Source organism: Stegostoma tigrinum, chromosome 11, assembly GCF_030684315.1.
Source record: "Stegostoma tigrinum isolate sSteTig4 chromosome 11, sSteTig4.hap1, whole genome shotgun sequence".
Classification (NCBI taxonomy): Eukaryota; Metazoa; Chordata; class Chondrichthyes; order Orectolobiformes; family Stegostomatidae; genus Stegostoma; species Stegostoma tigrinum.
Genome location: NC_081364.1, coordinates 80,947,163 through 80,968,349, shown reverse-complemented (window position 1 = coordinate 80,968,349; position 21,187 = coordinate 80,947,163). Strand labels below are relative to the sequence as shown.

General features: G+C 40.6%; 1 protein-coding gene across 3 annotated transcripts in view; it reads right to left on the bottom strand.

The window, feature by feature from the left end:
• The window catches only part of LOC132210157 (ral guanine nucleotide dissociation stimulator-like 1), a 41,428-nt gene that overhangs the window by 8,141 nt on the left and 12,100 nt on the right, over positions 1–21,187 (bottom strand). Inside the window, exons 5-15 of one of the 3 annotated variants that reach the window (XM_059649572.1) lie at positions 19,947–20,015; positions 18,462–18,542; positions 16,034–16,111; positions 13,692–13,769; positions 12,780–12,860; positions 11,640–11,726; positions 10,906–10,983; positions 5,550–5,743; positions 4,792–4,919; positions 2,442–2,657; positions 319–422 (exon numbers count right to left, since the gene is read on the bottom strand). In XM_059649572.1, the coding sequence (XP_059505555.1) occupies positions 319–422; positions 2,442–2,657; positions 4,792–4,919; positions 5,550–5,743; positions 10,906–10,983; positions 11,640–11,726; positions 12,780–12,860; positions 13,692–13,769; positions 16,034–16,111; positions 18,462–18,542; positions 19,947–20,015 (1,194 nt within the window). The remainder of the gene's footprint in view (positions 1–318; positions 423–2,441; positions 2,658–4,791; positions 4,920–5,549; positions 5,744–10,905; positions 10,984–11,639; positions 11,727–12,779; positions 12,861–13,691; positions 13,770–16,033; positions 16,112–18,461; positions 18,543–19,946; positions 20,016–21,187) is intronic. The other 2 variants (XM_059649573.1, XM_059649574.1) reach the window with 2 other exon arrangements.

Below are 21,187 nucleotides of genomic sequence, written 5' to 3'. Positions count from 1 at the left end.
GCATATCCACAGGAAACTGTGTTCCGTTACATCCAACAGCAGATCAGTTTTGGAACACGATAGTTAAATATTTCAAGTTGCCAAACAGTTTTCTTTTTCCACTTAAACAAATTAACTCTTCGCTCCTTCGTGAAAGAATGAAAGATTCTGCCAATTAGCCAATTGTTAGGATTGCACTGTAGTGCCTCTGGTAATCCTGTTAATGCACCGAGCGTGTGAAGATCACTTGTGCAAGTAAACCTGGAGGTCAAACCTGCAATTTCCTACCTCATATTTATTAAATAAATATTACAAGGCTCTTTCTGAACAATGACTTACTTTGACACGGCTGCCCAAGTCTTCTTCAAATTGAACACACTATTCGATTGCAATGCAGTGGTAATTGCATGCACTGACGAGAAATTCTGCAAAGTTCTACATTCCTGTCAGAGAAAAAAAGCCATGAGTTCTGTGGAAAAAGCAGTGACTCCCCATTACCCAACACCTCAGACTTTTTAATAAGGTTCTATCAGAAAAATGTTAGCTGAGAAAATAACAGCATTAACAAACAAACTTTTTGAGGGAAAGAATTCCATGATTCTTGGCAACTCAAACCTTGATATTCGTTTTGTATCCCTCTGAGACAACCTTTTCAGTTCACTTGCTGCCAGCCTGTGACTGGTTAGATTTGATTACTGACACCAAAGGAGAGCTCAAAAAGAGTAGGATTGACACATGGACATCTGAGTGGTAGAAGTGGCGAAGGTAGGGGGGTGGGGGCGGGGTAATCATCTTTGTTATATCCATCACATTTAGCTCATAAATGAATGATAGGTTGTATTATCTGTCAGAATAGGAGGGCAGGACCAGTCAAGTGAGATACTCATTCGAGGGGAAACAGACAAATCAGGAAATTGGGTCTACTTTTATGAATCACTACGTTATTGATACTGAGTTAACTAATCTTACCTAGATTAGCAGCTGAATGTCCTTCATCTGTTTCCACCACCCCCCCAACCTGTTGGAGGTAGGGAGAAAACTGGATCAAATCAAACCTCCCAAATGTGTACTTTGGGGTGTGGTGGAGATGAGGAGGAAGCCTGCGAGTGTTTGTTATCAGGTCTCAAAGCCACATCTGCTTGGGGAGGAAGGCCAGGGAGGGGCAGGGTGATCACACCATTTGGGATTTCTTTGAAGGTGCGTCAATTGGCATAATCATAAGAGCCTTATCTGATTAAGGCCAGCAGGTAGGTTCTCCAGCCCAGAGTCTTCCGGCTTCAGGGAAATAAAGCTGCTGCAGTAAAATGGAAGTAATGGAGGGCACTTCAACATGGAAGCCACTCCTTGCCAACTATTGTAAAAACGCAACATCAGAACTAGAAAAGTCAGCCAAGTGATCAAAGTAAGGTGGTGATTCCTCTTCAGAATAGCCTTTGATAGCACCAGTGTATATGTCAGCAACTCTTTCATCCATGTCTACTACTGGGAGTCAGCCTACATTCGGTTGAACTGCTCCATATTGTAAAACTGGAGACAGACTTTCAAATCCCCATCAAGGTCCCATTAATGCCTCAAGACTCTTAACAAGTCAAAACTGATGCAGGCAGTGTTGCCAAGACCCAAAGCAGACTTCTCTAAATTAGCTGGCAACAGAATTATTGTGAACTTTCATTCCAAACCTTACTAATGAATGAATATTTTGTTGTCACGTGTATACGGGAAAATACATTGAAAGTACAGTTTTGTTGCAAAATCCAGTGCAATTTTGGATTATAAAATCAGTAAGAATCAATTACTTCCTTTACTTAATTAGTTAATTACTCGGTTCCTATCCTGACCCTTTCCAAATGTACGAGTGGGAATGCCACATGTTGGCGACAAGTACAAACCTGGTATCAGATCTGACAGCCCTTCCTCACTCTTTTCCCGATTGCTGACTAACATGCTGAGACAAATTCCTTTGGCAAACACATAAGAAACAGACAACCAGGCAAGTTACTGGAGGGCCATCATGTAGGCACACAGAATGCAGAACATTGGGAATAAAATGTACACTGTTTCATAAACTGACTACAGCTTGGAAGGGAGGCAAATAACACTATGTAATGCCCAATAACTAACTTCATTTTTGAAGGGCCAGTAAAACTCTGAAATCAGTTTGCCTTTTTTATCCACATAAATATTTTTGATGAGAAAAAAATACATTAATATTTCAATGCAACTGTAAACTGAGGCAAGAACTATTAGCAGCCAGCACTACAGAAATTATGAATGCTAGGGTTTTCCATGAAGCATTCAACTCTTATTCAGAAAAGTATTCTGCTCGCCAATTCAAGAGGCTTTCAAACCTTGGACATATCAACACATAGTGTTCATGGCTTGCTCTCTTCCACCATGGTTGTTTCATGCACTGTGGACTTTAACATGTCACAAAGGCTAAAAACCAATAAAGAATAGTGTACCTGGGCAACATCAATCCATTTCTCAATGATTTTAGCCGTCTGCCGTGGTTTCAGCTGTTGAGGTCTTAATATGGTGCTGGTGACACATTTTGTAACATTATTGAACTGTGTAATGGTGGCCTGGACGGTTGATACCAGATGCTGTTTTTCTTCCTTCCCTCGTTGAGACCAGATGGACCCTAAACATTGGCTGGGCACAAGTTTCCGAAAAAGATCCTGATCAAAAATAAAAAGGAAACAAAGGTTAAAGGTGTCAGTCGTGCCATGTTTTAAGCAATGAACGACAAACAAGATTTGTCCATCCATGGGTACATTCGTCCTGCTAGTTTGCAATTGTACATTAAAACTGCATGCTATATTGTCAACGACTGGCTACGTAATACTCACATTGATGCACAAGGGCACATTGGCTATTCAGACAAATCAAAACCCTCAAATTTTCAGTCATCTGCTTCCGATTTGTATGTTAGATTTAAAATTACCGGTTATCTCCACCCAACTCCGACTGTTGGCTCCACGCACACCATCAATGCACGGCTCTGCTGGCAATAGTCATTGCTCCAGATGCTCAGCCCTGGTGGCCCACAGGCGAGACAGGCTGGGCATCAGTATAGCGGCCCTGCATCATGTCTACTTCTCGCACCAAGGCAGGTTGACAGAACACGATGGCAGCCCGGCCCTCTGTTGGTTCAACAGACCTGAATATCAACACTTCCCCACTATTGGTTTCATGCTGAACACAAATATTGCCAAACATCCAAGCTTGTCAACTGGCCATTCAGATTGCATCATGTCCTTCTGTGTCCCTCTTCAAGATGAGCAACTCCCATCAACAATTATGCTCCGACAGTGGAAGTTAACACAACCGGCAAATAGCTCCTTCAGATCCCCGTAAACTCATTCAGAATGGAGAAATTTGTCAGTCTCATCACTTTCAAAGCCAGAGTTGGCTGTGACAGGTTGGAGTAGAAAGGAATGCTCAGAAACCATTGAGTGGGAAACTGTTGCATGTTTATGCAAGCATGGTGGGCTCTCACTTTTAACAGTCTGATCACGTCACAATGATGTCAGCGATCATTTCCGGCAAGGAATAGCTTAGGCTAACCCTGCTGCCTCGACAGTAAACTACATAATAAAACTCCTGCTGTTTAACATTCAGCCCCCTGGCCCTGCATGGTAAAGAAAAAAACTAGCGATGAGGATCAAAAAAACCGCTTTGATATTCACCAGGTCAAACCACTGATTTGAAAAAGACTCACAGCCCTCACTGCAGATCTCGATGGTTCAACAAAAGAAAAGCAGCTACATTCCTCAACAGACACCCAGCTAGGTTGCTTCCCACCAAAAATGGCTGTTGTCATCATTATGTCACATGATTAGACTCTAAGTGCCAGTCGGTATATACATACACATATGCAACAGAGACTGCAGTGAAAACAGACTGTTACCTTTGGAACTCTGTGCAGAAAAGCAGCTGCCCCTTAACAAACTGAGATAACAAAGTGTGGAGCTGAAGGAACACAGCAGGCCAAGCAGCATCTTAGGAGCAACTGTGCTCACCCAGCTCTGCACTTTGTTGTCTCGGGTTCTTCTGCATCTGCAGTTCCCATTATCTCTTATCCCATAACCAAAACCTACTTTTGACAAAGTGGTCACTTCCAGATGAGATCGCTGCACCCCTGTTCTGAACACTAACATATGCTTGGGATTTTTGAGATTGAGAGGACTACTCACATTCTAGAGTCACACCCAATGCTGTCATACAGACCACTGAACTTCCACTTCAAGCCTAAGCCTATGACCAGACTTTGACATAACTCAAATTTTGATTCAGCAACCACGAGTCTCATTTTGTAGAGGTAGGCATCAAGCCACCTCGGAGGCTAGACTGGAATACCCCGTGGCTGATCCCACTCCAGAAGATTCTGGGAAAACAACAAAATTGCCATACTGGATACTTCAAACAAAATCAGTGGACTCTTGAAGAAACAGTGACTGTTATGATGAAACAATTAAACTTTTACCCTGAAATACTATTCATTTTGTAAAGGTTCAACACTAAGTTACAAAGGATTTTCAGTGCTCTCTCGGGTCACTTATTTCACATGGCGTTCATTCAAAACAAATGACAAGTGCTGAAGTTTTAGTTGGCAGGTATTTCAAGCGAGATACTGAAGTTACACATCAAACAACACATTTTAACATCTTGGAAGGCTGCATTTTTAAGGGAATTCAGTTATAATGACTGGTGGAACAGTAATAGCAGTAAATAATAGAGAGATTCAGATGCATACTGCTGACTGAAATATCTTATTCAGAATGACTGGGCCCCAGATTCCTGTTTACTCACAGCATCCATAAAAGTCAGCTGCTCTGCAATGAAGCGTGATGGGTAGGACAGGAGCTTTTCGTCAACTTGTTCGATGGTTTGGTCGTGTTCTTCTCCCACACAGAATCTGACTCTTCTCCGGTAGCCTTCTGTGCAAGTGAAGATAGACATTTATTTTGTGCCCAAAGTTCACACTGCTCTAAAATATCTCACAAACTTGTGACTAGAAATCATGCATTGGTTTACAATAGTTATCTAATATTCATACTTCTAAATCTAGACTTGGTGAAATTAATATGATATTGCACTGAAATCCTCTTGTTGGGAGCATCTCAATTGCAAAAGAAATTGTATTTAATGAAAGATTCCCATCCCAATTTCTGGCTTTAGAAAATCTTCTGAATCACAATCTATTGTTTCACAATAACTTGCAAAACTATTACATCAGATTATAAAATAAAATGTCATCGACGGCAACAGTTCAAAAGGAAATTGTCCAGAAAGTTGGATTACATGCTGCTGGGTCTTATCGGACTATATTAGAGTATCAATTCTATGCAGAATTTGGTCTTGTACATCATGCAATTAGTACAGGGGTAATCACTCAGCCATAATTTTAATTAACTTCGTTTAGCCAAAAATTTGGAAGTAATTTTGAAGCTTGTCAAAGGAAACCAAAATGAACTAAATCCTGAGACAAAGGGGCAAGCCGCACACAAACTTGTAGGGAGGCACCCTGAATTAAAGCCACATTTTTGCAACATAATTATAAATCTTACTGAACATCTCTTTCTCCGCTGTTTCCTCCACCAAAAAACGACTCAGGAGTTTCTGGGCCCGTAGTTCAGCATCTGACCCTGGCACTGTCTGGTTCAAGTAGGAAAGTACCTTCCGCAGACAAGAGTAAGTTGGAACTTGACGAAAGTCTTCGGCAGACTCCTCCAGCCAGATTTCGAGAATTTCAGGTATAGCACTGGAAATAAAGTCAGAGTTAATAACAGTTCATCGGGGAAGCTAAACGTGTGGGGAAAAAAGCTTCTAATTCTACAAATGTAAATGCAACAGATTAAAGTTGGAATATGGGGTCATCTTGTTCGCACAGGAGATGAGCTGCCACCTTGAACTGCTGCAGTGCACATGGCAATGGTGATTCTGCTGTGCCATCAGAGGGGGGCTGTGTGGCACTTTGACCCAATGATGAAGAAATGACTGTCCAAGTTAGAATTACACTGGCCATGGATGGAAACCACAAGTTGGCCATGTTTCCAAGTTTTCTTCTTTGTAGATTGCACAGGTAAGCTTAAGGCTCACGTATAAAGTGATTTCACATGTGTCTGAGGTTACTTATTACACCAGCAGGACCTCTTGGTGTTTAGAGTTTGCTGGTAAAGAGAAAGTGAGCTTTAACAAAAAATCTTCTTTACAAAAGTCAAATGGGACAAATCAGATGAACAAAGAAAAACACAAGGATAATGATGATTTGTTTGTCTTTGTTCTGGGAGTTGCATTGCCAGTGCTTGGATACCTCGGTAACATGGATAAATTGGGTCCAGCTGAGGATGAATAATGAAATACTCCAACATAGTCAGCTTTCAATTCACTTATTTTAACTGCCTGGCTAATACTGAGAGGCCACGTAGCATTATTTCACAGGTAAATCAATGGTTACTTTTTTGCAACAAGACATCAGCTGCACAGAGAAGTCATCACACCACTGAAATCGAACCCTATGCACAGAAAAACTCCCCAGGGCACCTCACAGCAGATTAACCAGACAAAAACTGACAAAGGAGGCGATATTCAAACAGGTGACCAAACATTTGGTAATAGTGACTCTTCATGAGTTTCTTAAAGGCGAGAGATGGTGATGTCTCGAGGAAGGAACTATACATCTGCAGGAAGTAGCACTAACGGTGGTGGGCTGATGAAGAAAAAAATCAAGTAGTACACAGCACACTGGACTTGGCAGAACAGAAAAGTTCCAGGCAAAGTTTGGGACCTAAAATAATTCCAGACAAAAGCAAAATAAGAACATGAAAGGATGTGAACACAAGAATTGAAAGTTTTTTCGAAAAAAAATCTAAAGTTCAGACACTGGTCAACCGAGAGACAACGTGGGCCAGCAAACATCAGAATGATGAGTCTTGTTGTGAATTGGGAGATGGACTGAGTTGCAGCTATGGTCTATGATGCAATAGGCAGGAGAAACCTTTGACGTTCCAAAGACTCCAAAAAGTAAACATTTGTTTGATTAGCATCCCCAATTTACATGGAATATTTTACGCTGAAAGTGCTGTTCTAGTTTTTAATTTGGAATTTCCTTATCTGCAGCCCTACACTGAAACAGATGATCACCTATTTGAGTCCGTTCATCATAGATCATTACAGCACCGAAATTATATGATGTGAAACATTACACACAGACATTGGGGCTTGACTCAGACTTTAGCAGATCCATTCCTGTTAAACAGTGGTTGGTGTAGGAAGTGCTAGGCAGCCATAGTGCCATATGCAGCAATAGCCTCTTGTTGTTTGAGAAAGATATACGACTTAGAAATAGTTTACACTGGAGGGACTATTTTGAGTTCATCTGCTTTCAGATCAGTTGGCATAGGTCGTACTCTTTTGCAATGATTCAAAAACACAGCTGGCCCACACTGTTAAGGTGCTGAATGATATTAACTGGTGAACATGGCAAATTATGAAATGAAGTGACTCATTTTTGGAAATGTCAAGAGATTGTTTTTCAGTGAGGTCAGAAGAATTATGAAAAGCTTGACAAAAGGTGAAGTTTTTCATCAGCTTTTTTTAAAAAATGGAGAAAAGCATGCTGTGTATTTCAGATTTTAGAGTCTAAACAGCTGAAGCCATGGCTGGTAACAACAGGACAAACGTAATCTGGGATAGGCAAAAAAGTGAAACTGGACAGGAAAAAAGAGAAACGTCTGAAGTGGACACAAGGAAATTGCAGAGATGGAGGGACAAGGCTGTGGAAATGTTATTTGTTATGTTACCTCTCGGAAACAGTGACTAACTGAAACACACTGGAAATGTGACCTAAGGAAGTTGCCTGGGCTCATTTGGTCCTGAATCTTTCAGAAATGCTTCGATCACATTACAAACACTCGAACAGTAACCCTCCAAAAATGTATATAAAGAAAAATCAATTCAAAAGATCACAAAACCAAAAAATTCCATATCCTACTGAAAGCCTTCGTGACTGGGAAATAAGTTGCTGAGCTAAAGAGCCTCTACCCTGCTGACAATATGGTAGAACTTAATTAGTACTGTGCAGAGTCCAAAATTTGACCCAAAACACTTTTCTGTCGTCCCACTAGAATTAAAGTCTCTGTTTCCAATAGATTCATTAACTAGTTACTACATCCCTATCGAGTAATCTGAAACCTCTAATCAGCTGCAGTGTACAACATCATTTCATTTAATTACTCATTATCATCCTTCCACCATCTAAAAGGATCATTTCCTAAAGCGAGCACAACATAATCTTAGATTGCAATGGCACTGGAGAGAAGTGTATTCTTAAAGTATTAGAGTATTCCAGAATTGAAATAATTATGTATGGGTGCACTTTTGTCTTTCTTTTCAATTCTGGCCACTTGCGCATCTGAGATTAATTGTTTCATCGATGACAACTTCACTGGATATATTTCTGCCTCTTCTGCCCTCACTCAAGATGTTCCTTTAAAACCATGTTTGGACCATGCTTTTACTCAACCCCTCAATATCTGTGTTTTCTTCAATGTCAAACTGACAGGTTGTAAGCTACTATTCTGTAGAAAACAAAAATGATAATTTTCTACTTTACTCAACCCAACAAAACTTGAATTCAAAAGGAGATTAACATACCAAATAACATGCCAAAACAGCACATTACTTTCATGAGGATTACACTGTCCTCAATCGGGGATCAGGATAATTTAGGTTCCTTTATACACTTCATCCCTATATGTCTCTTGAGACATTAGTACAGGAATATTGTGAAATTAATCAGGACCAATTTGGTATCCACAATTAGCTGTGTTCATCCAAACACAAATAGCTAGGTGTTGGAGAAGAATTTCCAGATAACCACCAAGCTCTGTGGCTTAGATTTCTAAAACTTTGTTTCATTTACCCAAAAAGACAACTGGGTGGGTTAGAGTGAATAGCAATGCACAAGGCATCCCAACTGTGTCCTGAGTTAGTAGGTACTGCTGATGCTGGAGTCTGAGATAACAAGGTGTGGAACTGGATGAACACAGCAGGCGAGCAGACTGGGGGCTCAGGAAAGCTGGCATTTCAGGTCTGGACCTTTCTTCTGAAAATTTCTGCAGGAGGGCCCAGACCCGAAACATCAGTTTTCCTGCTCCTCTGATGCTGCCTGGCCAACTGTGTCCAATTTGTTTGATTAACGAGAGGGATTTTCCTTTGCTGCATTTTTCATAAATTGTTTGAGCTTTATTTCAAACTTCAGTGCAGCCCAGTTGTGAACGCTTGCTATTGTATCTGAAGTAAAAATATTCCCTGAAAATCCTCACTCCCTCAAATTGACCATTTTTCTCAATGCAATACTGCAAAAATTTGCCTTTGTATTTGCTCACAAGTAATTTATCTGTGCTTGGCCCTTCAGGCATTGGCTTTCTTGATTATAAAAACGACAAACAATATCAACTCAAGAAAACAAAATAAATGAATAAGCAAACCATGTACAAAAGAAAATAAATCACTGTATATATAAAGATAAGAATTTCAAACTTTAAAGTCCCCAAGTCCAGTCCAGCACTCAAATCTATTGGATAAATGTTCTTTCGTCTTAATCAAAAAACACAGAGCTTAATCGAACGGCCAGACAAACCAGAATAATCCCATCTTTAATCCCATGCTGCCAAAGTGTCATGCAGGGCAGCATGGTGGCTCAGCGGTTAGCACTGCCACCTCACAGCTCCAGGGTCCCGGGTTTGATTCCAGCCTTGGGCGACTGTCTGTGAGGAGTTTGCACATTCTCCCCATGTCTGAGTGAGTTTCCTCCAAGTGATCCAGTTTCCTCCCACAGTCCAAAGATGTGCAGGCTGGGTGGATCAGCCGTGTGCTAAATTGCCCTTCGTGTTCGGGGAATGGGTCTGAGTGGGATGCTTCAAGGGACAGTGTGGACTTGTTGGGCCGAAGGGCCTGTTTCCACACTGTAAGTAATCTAATCTTATTCAGTGCAGTAAAACAACCTCAGCAATCTGGTATAGCTCAAAAATAACTAGAATTCCTGTGAGAGATGCATTTGTGTGATGCTTTCTACAGTCAAATATCTTTGAAAGCACTTAGTTAACAAACTTCAAACATGAAAAATCATTTCACAAGATCATTTAGATTTCATAGATTCAGGAAGTATTAATTCAAGATCGATTACGTGCAAAACGTACAACAGCAGCACAGAGTGGGAGGGCTACCAAAGTCAGGACACCACAAACAAAACACTTGCCAAGTATCTGACTGCTCTAGATAGCGGTATAATTCGGTTTCAACTATTCACAGGAAGTTTGCAGGATAACTACTAATAAAGTGGTGTGAAGAGGAAAACCATTCCTGCAATAATGCATCATTATCACAAACTAGACTAATGACAATCTGAGATAAACAACCACAAAAGCGTGATCATGTAGGACAAACAATTCCAAAAGACAAAGAATTTTGGATGATTTACACTGAAAAATATTAACAAGCCAATCTCTAGGAATAATGCAATCATTGGACATGCAAGACAAGCAGCTTCTTTAATGCAAAAACAGAGTTAACATTTCGGGTCCAGCGACCCTCCCTCAGAACTGGAAGGGTCACCCGGACCTGAAACATTAACTCCGTTCTTACCTTCACAGATGTTGCCAGAAATGCTGATCTTTTCCAACAACTTTGTTTTTGTCCCTGAGTTGCAGTGTCCGCGATTCTTTCGGTTATTATTTAGCTTCTTGGATGTGATTGTTATGGGTTGGAGTGCTGTTTGCCATCCTGTTCTGGGTGCCTTATATCCTCATGACAAAGGCTCTACATTATTTTACAGGTCTTTCTGGCTCTCCAGCAATTCTTCTCACATTCTTAAATTTCACATTGAAAATACAATTTCACTACATGTCAGATCAAACTTACATTTTCATTGGTGTTTCCTTTTCTGCAGGACTGAAATTATATTCTTCTAGAAAGCTTGATCTGTTGAAGTCTATGCTTCTGCAATTGATCATAAACCACAAAAGAAAAAGCAAATTAAAATGGTGTTTGGGTCTACAATTGCTTGCCAGCCATAAAATAAAAAATGAAGTCTCAAAATTCAGCATCCTAAGCCGGGATCAGCTAACTTTATGAAACAAGGTCACACTCGAAATGTAAAACTGCATAACATAGTGAATACGTTCTTTAAATTTCCTCAGGAAGTTTACCAGAAATGCCCTTGAGGGCCTAAGCAGCTCGCCAGCAGTGGTGGTGGCTGGTGGTAACAGGGGAAAGGAGTAGGTGCAAGGAGTGAAGCCACTTCTTCAATAGCTTACATTTGCTATTAGTCCAGAAATTTCAGTCTGAGATAAACTCAACACCTTCACATGCAACTGCTGCTTGTGCTTTCTATTGCTTGTCCCTCAGAATTAGGGAGAGAATAGGCAAAGAACTCAGAAGCTGTTTCTTCATCCATGTGCCATGATCTGGAATGATATCCGTGTTTTTGTTTCTGTGGTATGTCTTACAGAGTCATACAGCATGGAAACATCTCTGCCTTCATGAAGAGATTTCTGATTATCCAACCTATGGCCACCAGCTCTCCAGCCATTCCCTTTACACACTACTGTATTGCAAATGAAGCATAATATGGTCACATTTTGGATCAAACTCACTTCTTGACTGTCGCTCCCTTCTCCGGTGAACTTAAATTCTGAATTTCATCAGAATTCGGACAGTGTTCGGACTCAACGCTTTCACAGCTGCAATTGAACATGAAGAACAATTTAAAACACATCAAGCAAACCCTTTCATCTTCAGTTAAATCCATTAAAATACCCATGAAAATTGAAGATTCAGAATTACAAGCCTCCATCAGATGGTTTTATTAAACAGGTTACACACCAGATGGTGAAGATTTCTGAGTCAGCATAAAATGTTAGCCCATATGCTCCCCAAGTATTCTTGCTTGAGACTGGGATTACAGTTCCTGTGATGCTGTCCCACCAATAAGATGAATCTAGTTGCTGGATTTATCCACACACTTTTGAACATAAACACAGTACATGTTGTAATCCTCCAGTCCTCTGATACCACCCCTGCATTCAAACAGCATTAGGTTGTTGTGCAAAGTGCCACTGCAGCCTCAAGCTATTTTTTTCTTTCTCAGTATCCTCAGTTGTCTGCAATTCACTTCCTTCTGAGTTCCCAACACCAAGGACAACCAGCCATTCTAATCAAAGCAGAAATTGCTGTAAAAGCTCAGTGGTTCAAATTACTCAAAAATGTTAACTCTGCTTTCTCGCCACAGATGCTGCCAGACCTGCTTAGCTTTTCCAGCAATTTCCATTTTCGTTTCAGATTTCCAGCATCTGCAGTTGTTTAATTTTCACATTTCTAAAATGCTGTCTAACCTCAGCTCATCCTTGTCTCAACTATTTAGTTTTCATCGTGAATTGGACATCAACTTCTTCTGAATAGTATCTCAGCCAGGCCCTTACGTCTGTGAAGATTAAACAGTGGATTTATGATCATTAGCCCCACTTTCGCTACCCTTTCACTGCTCACAATGGAGGACGACATTCGGATTCCCTTTTAATATTAGCTGCCGGTATCATTGAGTTCAACACTTCCTTTCTGAACTACTTATAATTAACTCGGTACACATTGGGGTCATCAATAATCCTCATCATTTGTATCATTTGCCACTATTTCCTGCTTGTGGAAACATTCTGACACTGTCACTAAACAACCTCCTGCTGTCAGACGGACTATTGTTTCATTGTAGTTTTGCCTAAAATTGTGTTCAAACTTACTTGCTGCAAACGCCTTCTTGCTCCTTTTGAAGTTGGACCTCCTCCAAATCAAAATTATTCTGGATTGTTCCTTCCTCTTTTCTGGAACCAGAATAAATATCTTGTGATATGGTGCTTCCTGAAATGATCCATGTCTGATATTTGATCGATAGTGTGTGTGTATGTGTGTGCACAATAATTATAGAAGTGGTAGTGCAGGTTGAAGATATCATCAGGATTCTGAACTTTAAAAATTGGAGCATTGTATGAAAAACAAGTACATTCAGACAAATTATGATTAAAAAAAAACTCTTGATTTGCCCTCAACTCTGGTATTTATCAACCACACTTCAGGAAGGGATTTGAGAGGGTGCACAAAACATTCACAAAAATATTACCAGAGATGACAAACTAGACAGCCCTGTGGAGAGGCTGAAGAAGCTCGGGCTGCTCTTGGAGAAGACTAAGAAGTGATTTTAAAAGTGTTCAAAATCATGAGGGATTTGGTTAGAATGGATAAGAACAATCGGTTCCTTGTGACAGAGGGCTGAAGAAGAAAAGGACACTGATTTATGATGATCAGCAAGAAGAACCAATGGTGACAAGGAATTCTTTTTTAAATAGCATCACTAGAAACTGGAAAGCTCTGCCTAATAGTGTGGTGGATGCAGCTTCAATTGAGGTCTTCAAAAGTGAACTACAATTTTCTAAAGGAGAGGTTTCGCAGTGTTACACAGTAAAAGGACTTAGGAGCGAACGTAAGCAAGTTCCTCTTTGAGTGCTGGTACAAACATTATCAAATCATTGTCTCTGGGCTATTACCAATTGATGGCTGTACAACATTGCACAAACTGCTAGCTCCCCAGCTATTTCCTACAGCTTTGTCATATTCTGAATAATGATTCACTTTGTCATGCATGCAATTAAACTTACTGAGCAATTATTTCGCTTGATCCTGAAGAACCACAACCTGCATTTTCCTCACCATTTGCACTGTCAACATTTCCAGAACTGCAATTGATCAAAGAGGACAAATTAAGTCATTTGGAATAGGCAAACTCGTCCAGAATTAAATCCAACTCAATTCAACAACAAAAAATCACAGTCTTGAGAGAGGGGTTCTTTGGACTTCCACAGGATGCCCACAGGCCTTCATACTGAGGCAGTGCTGGGGTGGGGGTTGGAAGAGACAGAGCAGGGCAATGAGGAGAGAAAACCATTTCTTCAGTATTTCACCCTTGTTGAAAGCCGTTCCTGCGCTGTGCAAGAACTTGATACTGAAAGACAAGCAAAATTCAATCTACCATTGAAAAGCTTTGAAAGCTTTATGCCAATTCAACATTATCCCATCTCTCAAAATAAGCCAAACATTGCAGAAGCAGTCAAGCAGTTGCTTCATGTGATTGCTATTGTCTGGATTGGTGCTTACTGCACTGCCAATTGGGGTATCTTCCTGAGGCAACCCTGACATAATCTTACAGCAAATCCCAACAGTTTCCTTTCACAGTATTAGATTCCAAATACCATACAACAGGTTTAATCTGTCGTCACATCAAATTTACTTGTCAATTACTCTTTCAGTTTCTGACAAACTTAGGTTTCCACCCTCTACACAGTGTGACATGTCAACATTTTCACAGCTGCAACTGGTCACAAAACACCAAATAAATCACTTTACTTGTGCATATGATCACAATTTTAATTTCTGGCACTCTTATCAACATTGGGATTTTTGTCTGTGGGGGAGCCAGTGGGTAGATGAGGAGTGCAGATGTCAAATAAAGAACGTCTGCACTGGGACAGACAATAAACATCCCAAAAGAGAGGATTTAAGTTTAACTTCCTCATCTCTGAAAAAGAAACACAAGCTCTTTACAGACTATTGACAATTCAACCCTCACAAGCACAGCTTGTTACTCATAGTTTGATTCGGAGCACTGATGTCGGAATTTGTCATTGCTCAAATTCACTGAAGCTGAATGTCAGATTAGTCACCATTGGCTGTTTTGCTGAAAAAAAATCATTTTTCTTTCCTGCTCCTTTAACAGTTCTGAGTTTCATTAAAGACCTGGACGGAATAAACTCAGGATTAATTCCAGGTCTCTGCCTGACCCCATGGATACAAATGGCAGATGGCCAACTTAGATAATTCAAAATGCAAATTATTCAATGGCAACATTGTATGGGAGAAATACCAAGGCTCGGACATGGGGAGCAGGTCACATTCTTAATTGAAGACATATTTCTTCAAATGTCACAGACGTTTGGAGGACACTTCAATGAACTTGGAGGAAGTTTGTGGGGAGGGTGCAGCTGAAGCAGGAAAGCGGAACAAAGAGAAGTGCTGAGGTGGAGTAGAGGAGATGAACCCATTTCTTTAGTATTTTTACCAGAGCCACATTGTCCAGAAATATAACCTAATATTGATCTGAAAACAATTTCCCATCTAAGTGTTTTGGATGCTTCAACGGTGATGCTATCATTTAAGACAACTGTCTCTGTTATAAATTTTCTCGGGAGGCAGCCCAGCAGACACTTTAATGTGAGTGCTATAGTCTGGAGTGGCATTCATCACATTGCAACAAAAATTTTGAAGAAATCAATGATTCTCCATCATTCCCTTTTCACACTGCTGCATTCCAAATGCAGCATAATGAAAACATATCAAAATTATTTCCGATCAACCTTGCTTCCTCTTGGTTACACAGATGCCTGGCAAACTTTGATTCCCACCCACCCGACAATCTATACGGCCAAAATATCTGCTGCTGCAAGTGCTCATTAAGCACAAATTAAGGAAAGGATCTGCATCTACAACTGACTTGTAAACATTGAAAATAAATTTTGAATCCCAAAATGCTATGTATTTCAAGTCCTCGTTCAGTCAAAGTCCAGATGAATGACTACACTAGATGGTTTGCTTTCCAAATTTTCAGAGAAAATATGTAGGACACTCCAGTTACATAGGCTGGTGCATTTGACAGGAGGTGGGAGGTTTCACAGTTTAGCATTGTTGCAAGTTAGACCACCAAGGTCTGGATGTTGAGGGCCAATCAATTTTTCACTGAACATTTTTAAATGACTTCTGTCGATCAAAGGCTGAAATGTGTCATTGACTTAATTACTGTCAATGGCCTCAGAGGGAATAAAGCTGTTTCTTTAATGTGATTTTTTCCATCTTAAATGACGACATAATCTTTCAAGAGCTACTATATTCACAGCAATTTCTTTTCATGTTATGTACTATGAATGAAGCACAGAAGGATGAAGCTTACTTTGAAATTTCTGCCATCGCTTTTGGTGAACTTGGTTCTTCAGCTTTATCAGAGTTTGGGCTGTCAAAGGTTTTGGACCTGCAATTAGTTAAGACCATAAGACACTGGAGCAGAAATTAGGCCATTCGGCCCATTGAGTCTGTTCTGCCATTCAGTCATGGGTGATAAGTTCATCAACACCATTCTCCTGCTTTCTCCCCATAACCCTTAATCCCCTTGATAATCTGTCTCAGTTTTAAATGTACTCAATGACCTGGCCCCCACAGCCTTCTGTGGCAGTGAATTTCACAGATTCAACACTCTCTGGCTGAAGAAGTTTCTCCAAATCTCCAATTGAAAAGATCTCCTCTTTATTCTAAATGTGGGCCCTTGGGTCCTAGTCTCTCCTACCAATGAAACCATCTTCCCAACATCCACTCTGTCCAGGCCATTCAGTATTCTGAAAGTTTCAATTAGATACCCCTCATCCATCTAATCTCCAATGAGTATAGTCTCAGAGTCCTCAAACGTTCCTCATATTTTAAGCTTTCCATTCCCTGGACCATTCTCATGTACCTCCTCTGAACCCATTCCAGGGACAGTGCATTCTTCCTGAGATAGGGGGCCCAAGTCTGTACGCAGTACTCCAAGTATGGCCTGACCAGAGCCTTATAAAGCCTCAGAGGTACAGCCCTGCTGTTGCATTCAAGTCCTTTCAAAATAAATGCCAACATTTCATTTGCCTTCCTGACTATATAAGGCAAAAATTAAAGACATTATAAACAAGCACTTGCACCCAGAAATGGCTTCCTTACAAAATGAACATTGAAAAATTTCATGTGGAATCCATAAGACCATAAGATATGGGGGCATAAATAGCTCATTCGGCCTACTGAGTCTGTTTTGCCATTCGATTCTGGCTGAGATCTTTCTCAAGCCCAACTTCCAGCCTTCTTCTCGAAACCTTGATCCTCTTATTAATCAAGTACCCTTCTCTCTCTCTATCTTAAATAGACTTAATGACTTGGCCTCCATGGCTTTCTGCAAGGTTTTCCTCAGATTAGCCACTCCTTGACTGAAGAAATTCTTTCTGACCTGAGTTCTAATGGTTGGTCTCTTCACTCCATGACTGTGCCCGCATGTCCTAATCTCTCCTACTCGTGGAAGCATCTTCTCCGTTCCACGTGCAATCATTCCAGGCCTCTCAGTATGCTGTAAGTTTCAATGAAATTCCCTCCCATCCTTCTAAACTCCATCCTGTACAGAACCAAAAACCTCAACCACTCTGCAGATGACAAGCCCGCTCAGGTTTTCAAGTGCTTATCAACTGGATTTGTTAAACAGGCAACATTTTTTGATGTACGCAACTACAATAGATCGTGATTTGTTTTTCCCCCTCCAAGTTTTAACTGGTGGTATACAAGTGATTGTGATTAAGTCTGGAAGAGTAGCTGGGGGAAGCTGCAAGGAAGAAGGAATTTCAACTTTCACACAAGTTTTCTGAACACCACGGTCTGTTTATTTTTGGGCAATGGTGGGAGGTGGGGCATGTAATAACACTGGAAAGCAGAGAGTTGGAGAGTCAAGTTTTTCAATACTTTTATCTGCATTGCACAGTCCCATGTTTGGAAAAGAAACATTCTATTAAAGACCGTGTGTAATGCATGCCCAATTATTCACTGGCAATTAAATTGGAGGTGAGAGGATTAGGATAATGGCAGGGAGGGAGTTTGCCACCAACACATTGCAAAGCCAAATTGACATGGGCCAGTTCTCTTTGACACCTGGACTCTCCTTGACTTCTAAGGACGGCCTCCCTCATTTCCCTGATGGTGCCCACTTACACAACCTCAGTGACAATCAGCACTAACAGTTGGGCTGAGAAACATGCTGATCTGCCATCCCCTTCACTGGACTAGCAGCTGTCAAAACTGAGCCAAACCGTCAACTGGTGAGTAACGCCGGCCGCAATCTCTGTATTGGTCACCGCTGGAATCGGCCAAGGCCTCCAGGTTTCAGATCCAGCAGATGGCCTGCAGCAAGAACCACAAGCTTCCATCTAAAATTTCTTTTTACAACACTCGGAACAGAGCAAATATTAGAACAACAGCCAACTGTTTCTTTAATGTAAAAAAAACAAACTACGGACACAGACAACCTGAAAGAAAAGCAGATGTTTCTGGAGAAACTCAACAGGTTTTGCAGCATCTGCAGACAGAAAACAGAGTTCAAGTGAAGCCAGGTGACACTTCATCAGAGATGTGAAGTTCTGAACAGGGGAACCTTAACTCAAAGCGTCTACTCTGCTTTCTCTCCACAGATGCTGCTAAGTTTCGGGAGATAGCCTCTACGTAATGCTCCGGAAAATGCCAGACCTCCAGCAATTGCCCTTCACATAGTTGTATTCCGATTATAGCATCATTTCCTCACACATTGGATCAATACTTACTTTCTGATCTCAGCAATTGTCTCTGGACAAATTGGATTTTCAAGCTCCTCACAGCTCGGAATGTTATCATTGTTTCCGCTGCTGAAATTAGTTGTGAAGAATGTCATTTTAAACAAATACTTGTACCCAGTAATTCTTAGCTCATCGGCAGTTTCCTTTGTATTCCTTGTACTCTGAATAAAGCAAAACCTTAACCACTTATTGTATTCAAACTTACTCTTTCATGACAGATTTTAGAGTGCACGGTCTCCCATCTACCTTGTAGTTTGCACTTTCAGGTGATCTGCAAATGGTCTGAAAAGTGTTATCAAGTAAATTTGAGCAAACATCCACATCCACCAGAAAATTATCTCCATACACCTGAAAGACATTGAGTCGGCATTTTGTGCCATTGACAGCTAATTTTCTAACAACGGGTCAAGACGCAACTACAGAATATGGTCATTGGTCTCCCCGAAACCCCCAACGGTAGTTTGCAAGATAAGACCATGAGACTGGAGTGTGGAAGTAAAGAGAGAGAGAGAGGGAGGGAGAAGGATGCAACAAATCCATTTCTGAAACATTTTATATTTGTTGCAAAGTCTAAAAATATCTCAAACAATGAGCTCCAGGCCCAAATATAGAAAGGCAACCAACTTTCCAGTGAATAACTTCAGACAGCGTCTCTACGTACAGGGCTGAATGTCTCAAGTCAACTGGCCTTGGCCTGAGACATGAAATTCTTGGCAAAGTGGATGGGAGTTCAGGAGGAAAGCTGAACTCTCTTCTGCACCATTATACTGTATTGTCAGAGGTGGGCAAAGTAGGTGGTTTAATGACTCACTGGGCATGAATCACGTCACCAGCTGACAGCCACTTGCGTCTGTCTGTCTCTCTGGTAAATATTAGAGTTCCTCAACTCCCGCAGTGGACATTGGCCTGCAAATCTCTTTTCTATAAGCTCGGCAATGACAATTGTAATGACAGCAAAGAAAAGATTGCAGCTCTGCCTCTATTTCATCATTTTGTCAACTGTTTTTATGAAGAAAGATCACCCTCCAGATTTAGTGTGTTCATGGACAGCAGTGGGTTTTTCTTCAAAACCTTCACAGGAGATTTGAAAGACACCACAGGCAGACTGAGGGTAGGGGATGAGGTAGGAACCTCAATTCTTCAACATGTTGTATCCTTAATTCAGAGTTCAGCTATCTAAATGTTTGGCGACAAATGAAGATCTGAATAGTGAATGGATGAGCAATTTTTTTTCACTGAACACTTTTGGATCTTTTCTGTTGATACAGCTTTTCTTTTTAAACAAACAAAATCTGTGTAGATTTTTGATACAATCAAGCAACTTTGTTAATGTGACTGCTGCTGTCTAGTGTTTGCTGCATTGCTGTGGGAGGAAGGCCCTCCACAGATCTTACAGGAAGTGCCAGCAGGTTTTTTAACATTGTTGTATTTTGGATGAAACTTAATTAAGTCACACATTAGACTAAAGCTTACTTTGTGCTCACTGAATCGATTACTGGAATCTCTTCTGCCTCTGAGGTGTCAAAGCTTCCATATCTGCAACTGGTCAGACAGCACAAACTCAGTGATTTTCAACAAGCTTGAATCTACAATTTGCATTCAGCCACTGAAAAACATCTGAAGGTTTGGGATTTCGGCATTTGAAGCCTTGATTACCGAGTTTGTTAATACTTTGCATTGAAACTCCAATTTGGCATTTTACAGCATACCTGCCACATCCCATACAACAGAGAAGAGTAAAACATTCAATGTGGTTCTGTCTCATCTGATCGTAACTTCAAATCTACATTCCTGCCTATCTGAGTGACCTTTCACTCCTTTGCTCTCAACAAGTATCTATTTATCTTTGCATTTACAGTATTCCAGCGCTCTGCTTTTACCATCTTTTCAGGAAGAAAACTTAAAAGAATACCCACATTTTGAGATATTTTTAAAAACCACTGTTTTAAGTTGACAACCACTGAATTTTAGACACTCACCCTTCATTCCAGTCTCTTCTGTAAGAGGAAACACCGTCTGCATATCTACCCTGTACAAATGCTCAGGTTTTTTTCTTTCAATCACATTGCGCCTTCCGCCCTAAACAACGACTGATGCAAGCCTTGTCTGTACAAATTTTCCTTGTGAGGCAAGTCACTTAGTCTCGGTATTATTCTGGTAAACCTGTTCTGAACTGCCTCTCATATATTTACTTCCATCCTTAAATAAGGCTGACCACCACAAAGAAAAACATTCAAGATATGGGCTCACCAGTGATCCCTAATTTTGTGTTTAAGTTCCTTCATGATAAAATGAAAACATTTATTTGCTTTCCTAATTACTTAATGTATCTGTACATAAGCAATTTGTGATTCATGCATGAGGATACCCAGAATCCACTGTATCTCAGAGCTATGCAATCTCCTTCAACAAAAAAAAACTGCTATGCTTCCTGCCAAAATGGACTTCAAATTTACCCATGTACAACTGCCTTGGTCAGATCTTTGACTACTTGCTCAACCTCTCTTTCTCTGCAGTATTCCAATGTCCTCTGAGGTTAATTTTTTAATGCATCTTTGTCTCTTCAGCACATCTGTCAGACATAAATTCATTCCTTCGTAAGTCATCGACTGTTCGTCAATACTTCGAAAACTTGGCCAGAAACAGATTATTAAAATTATATTGAAATTATGTGATCCGAACAATTTTGAGCTCCAGTTAATTCTCTGTCTCAA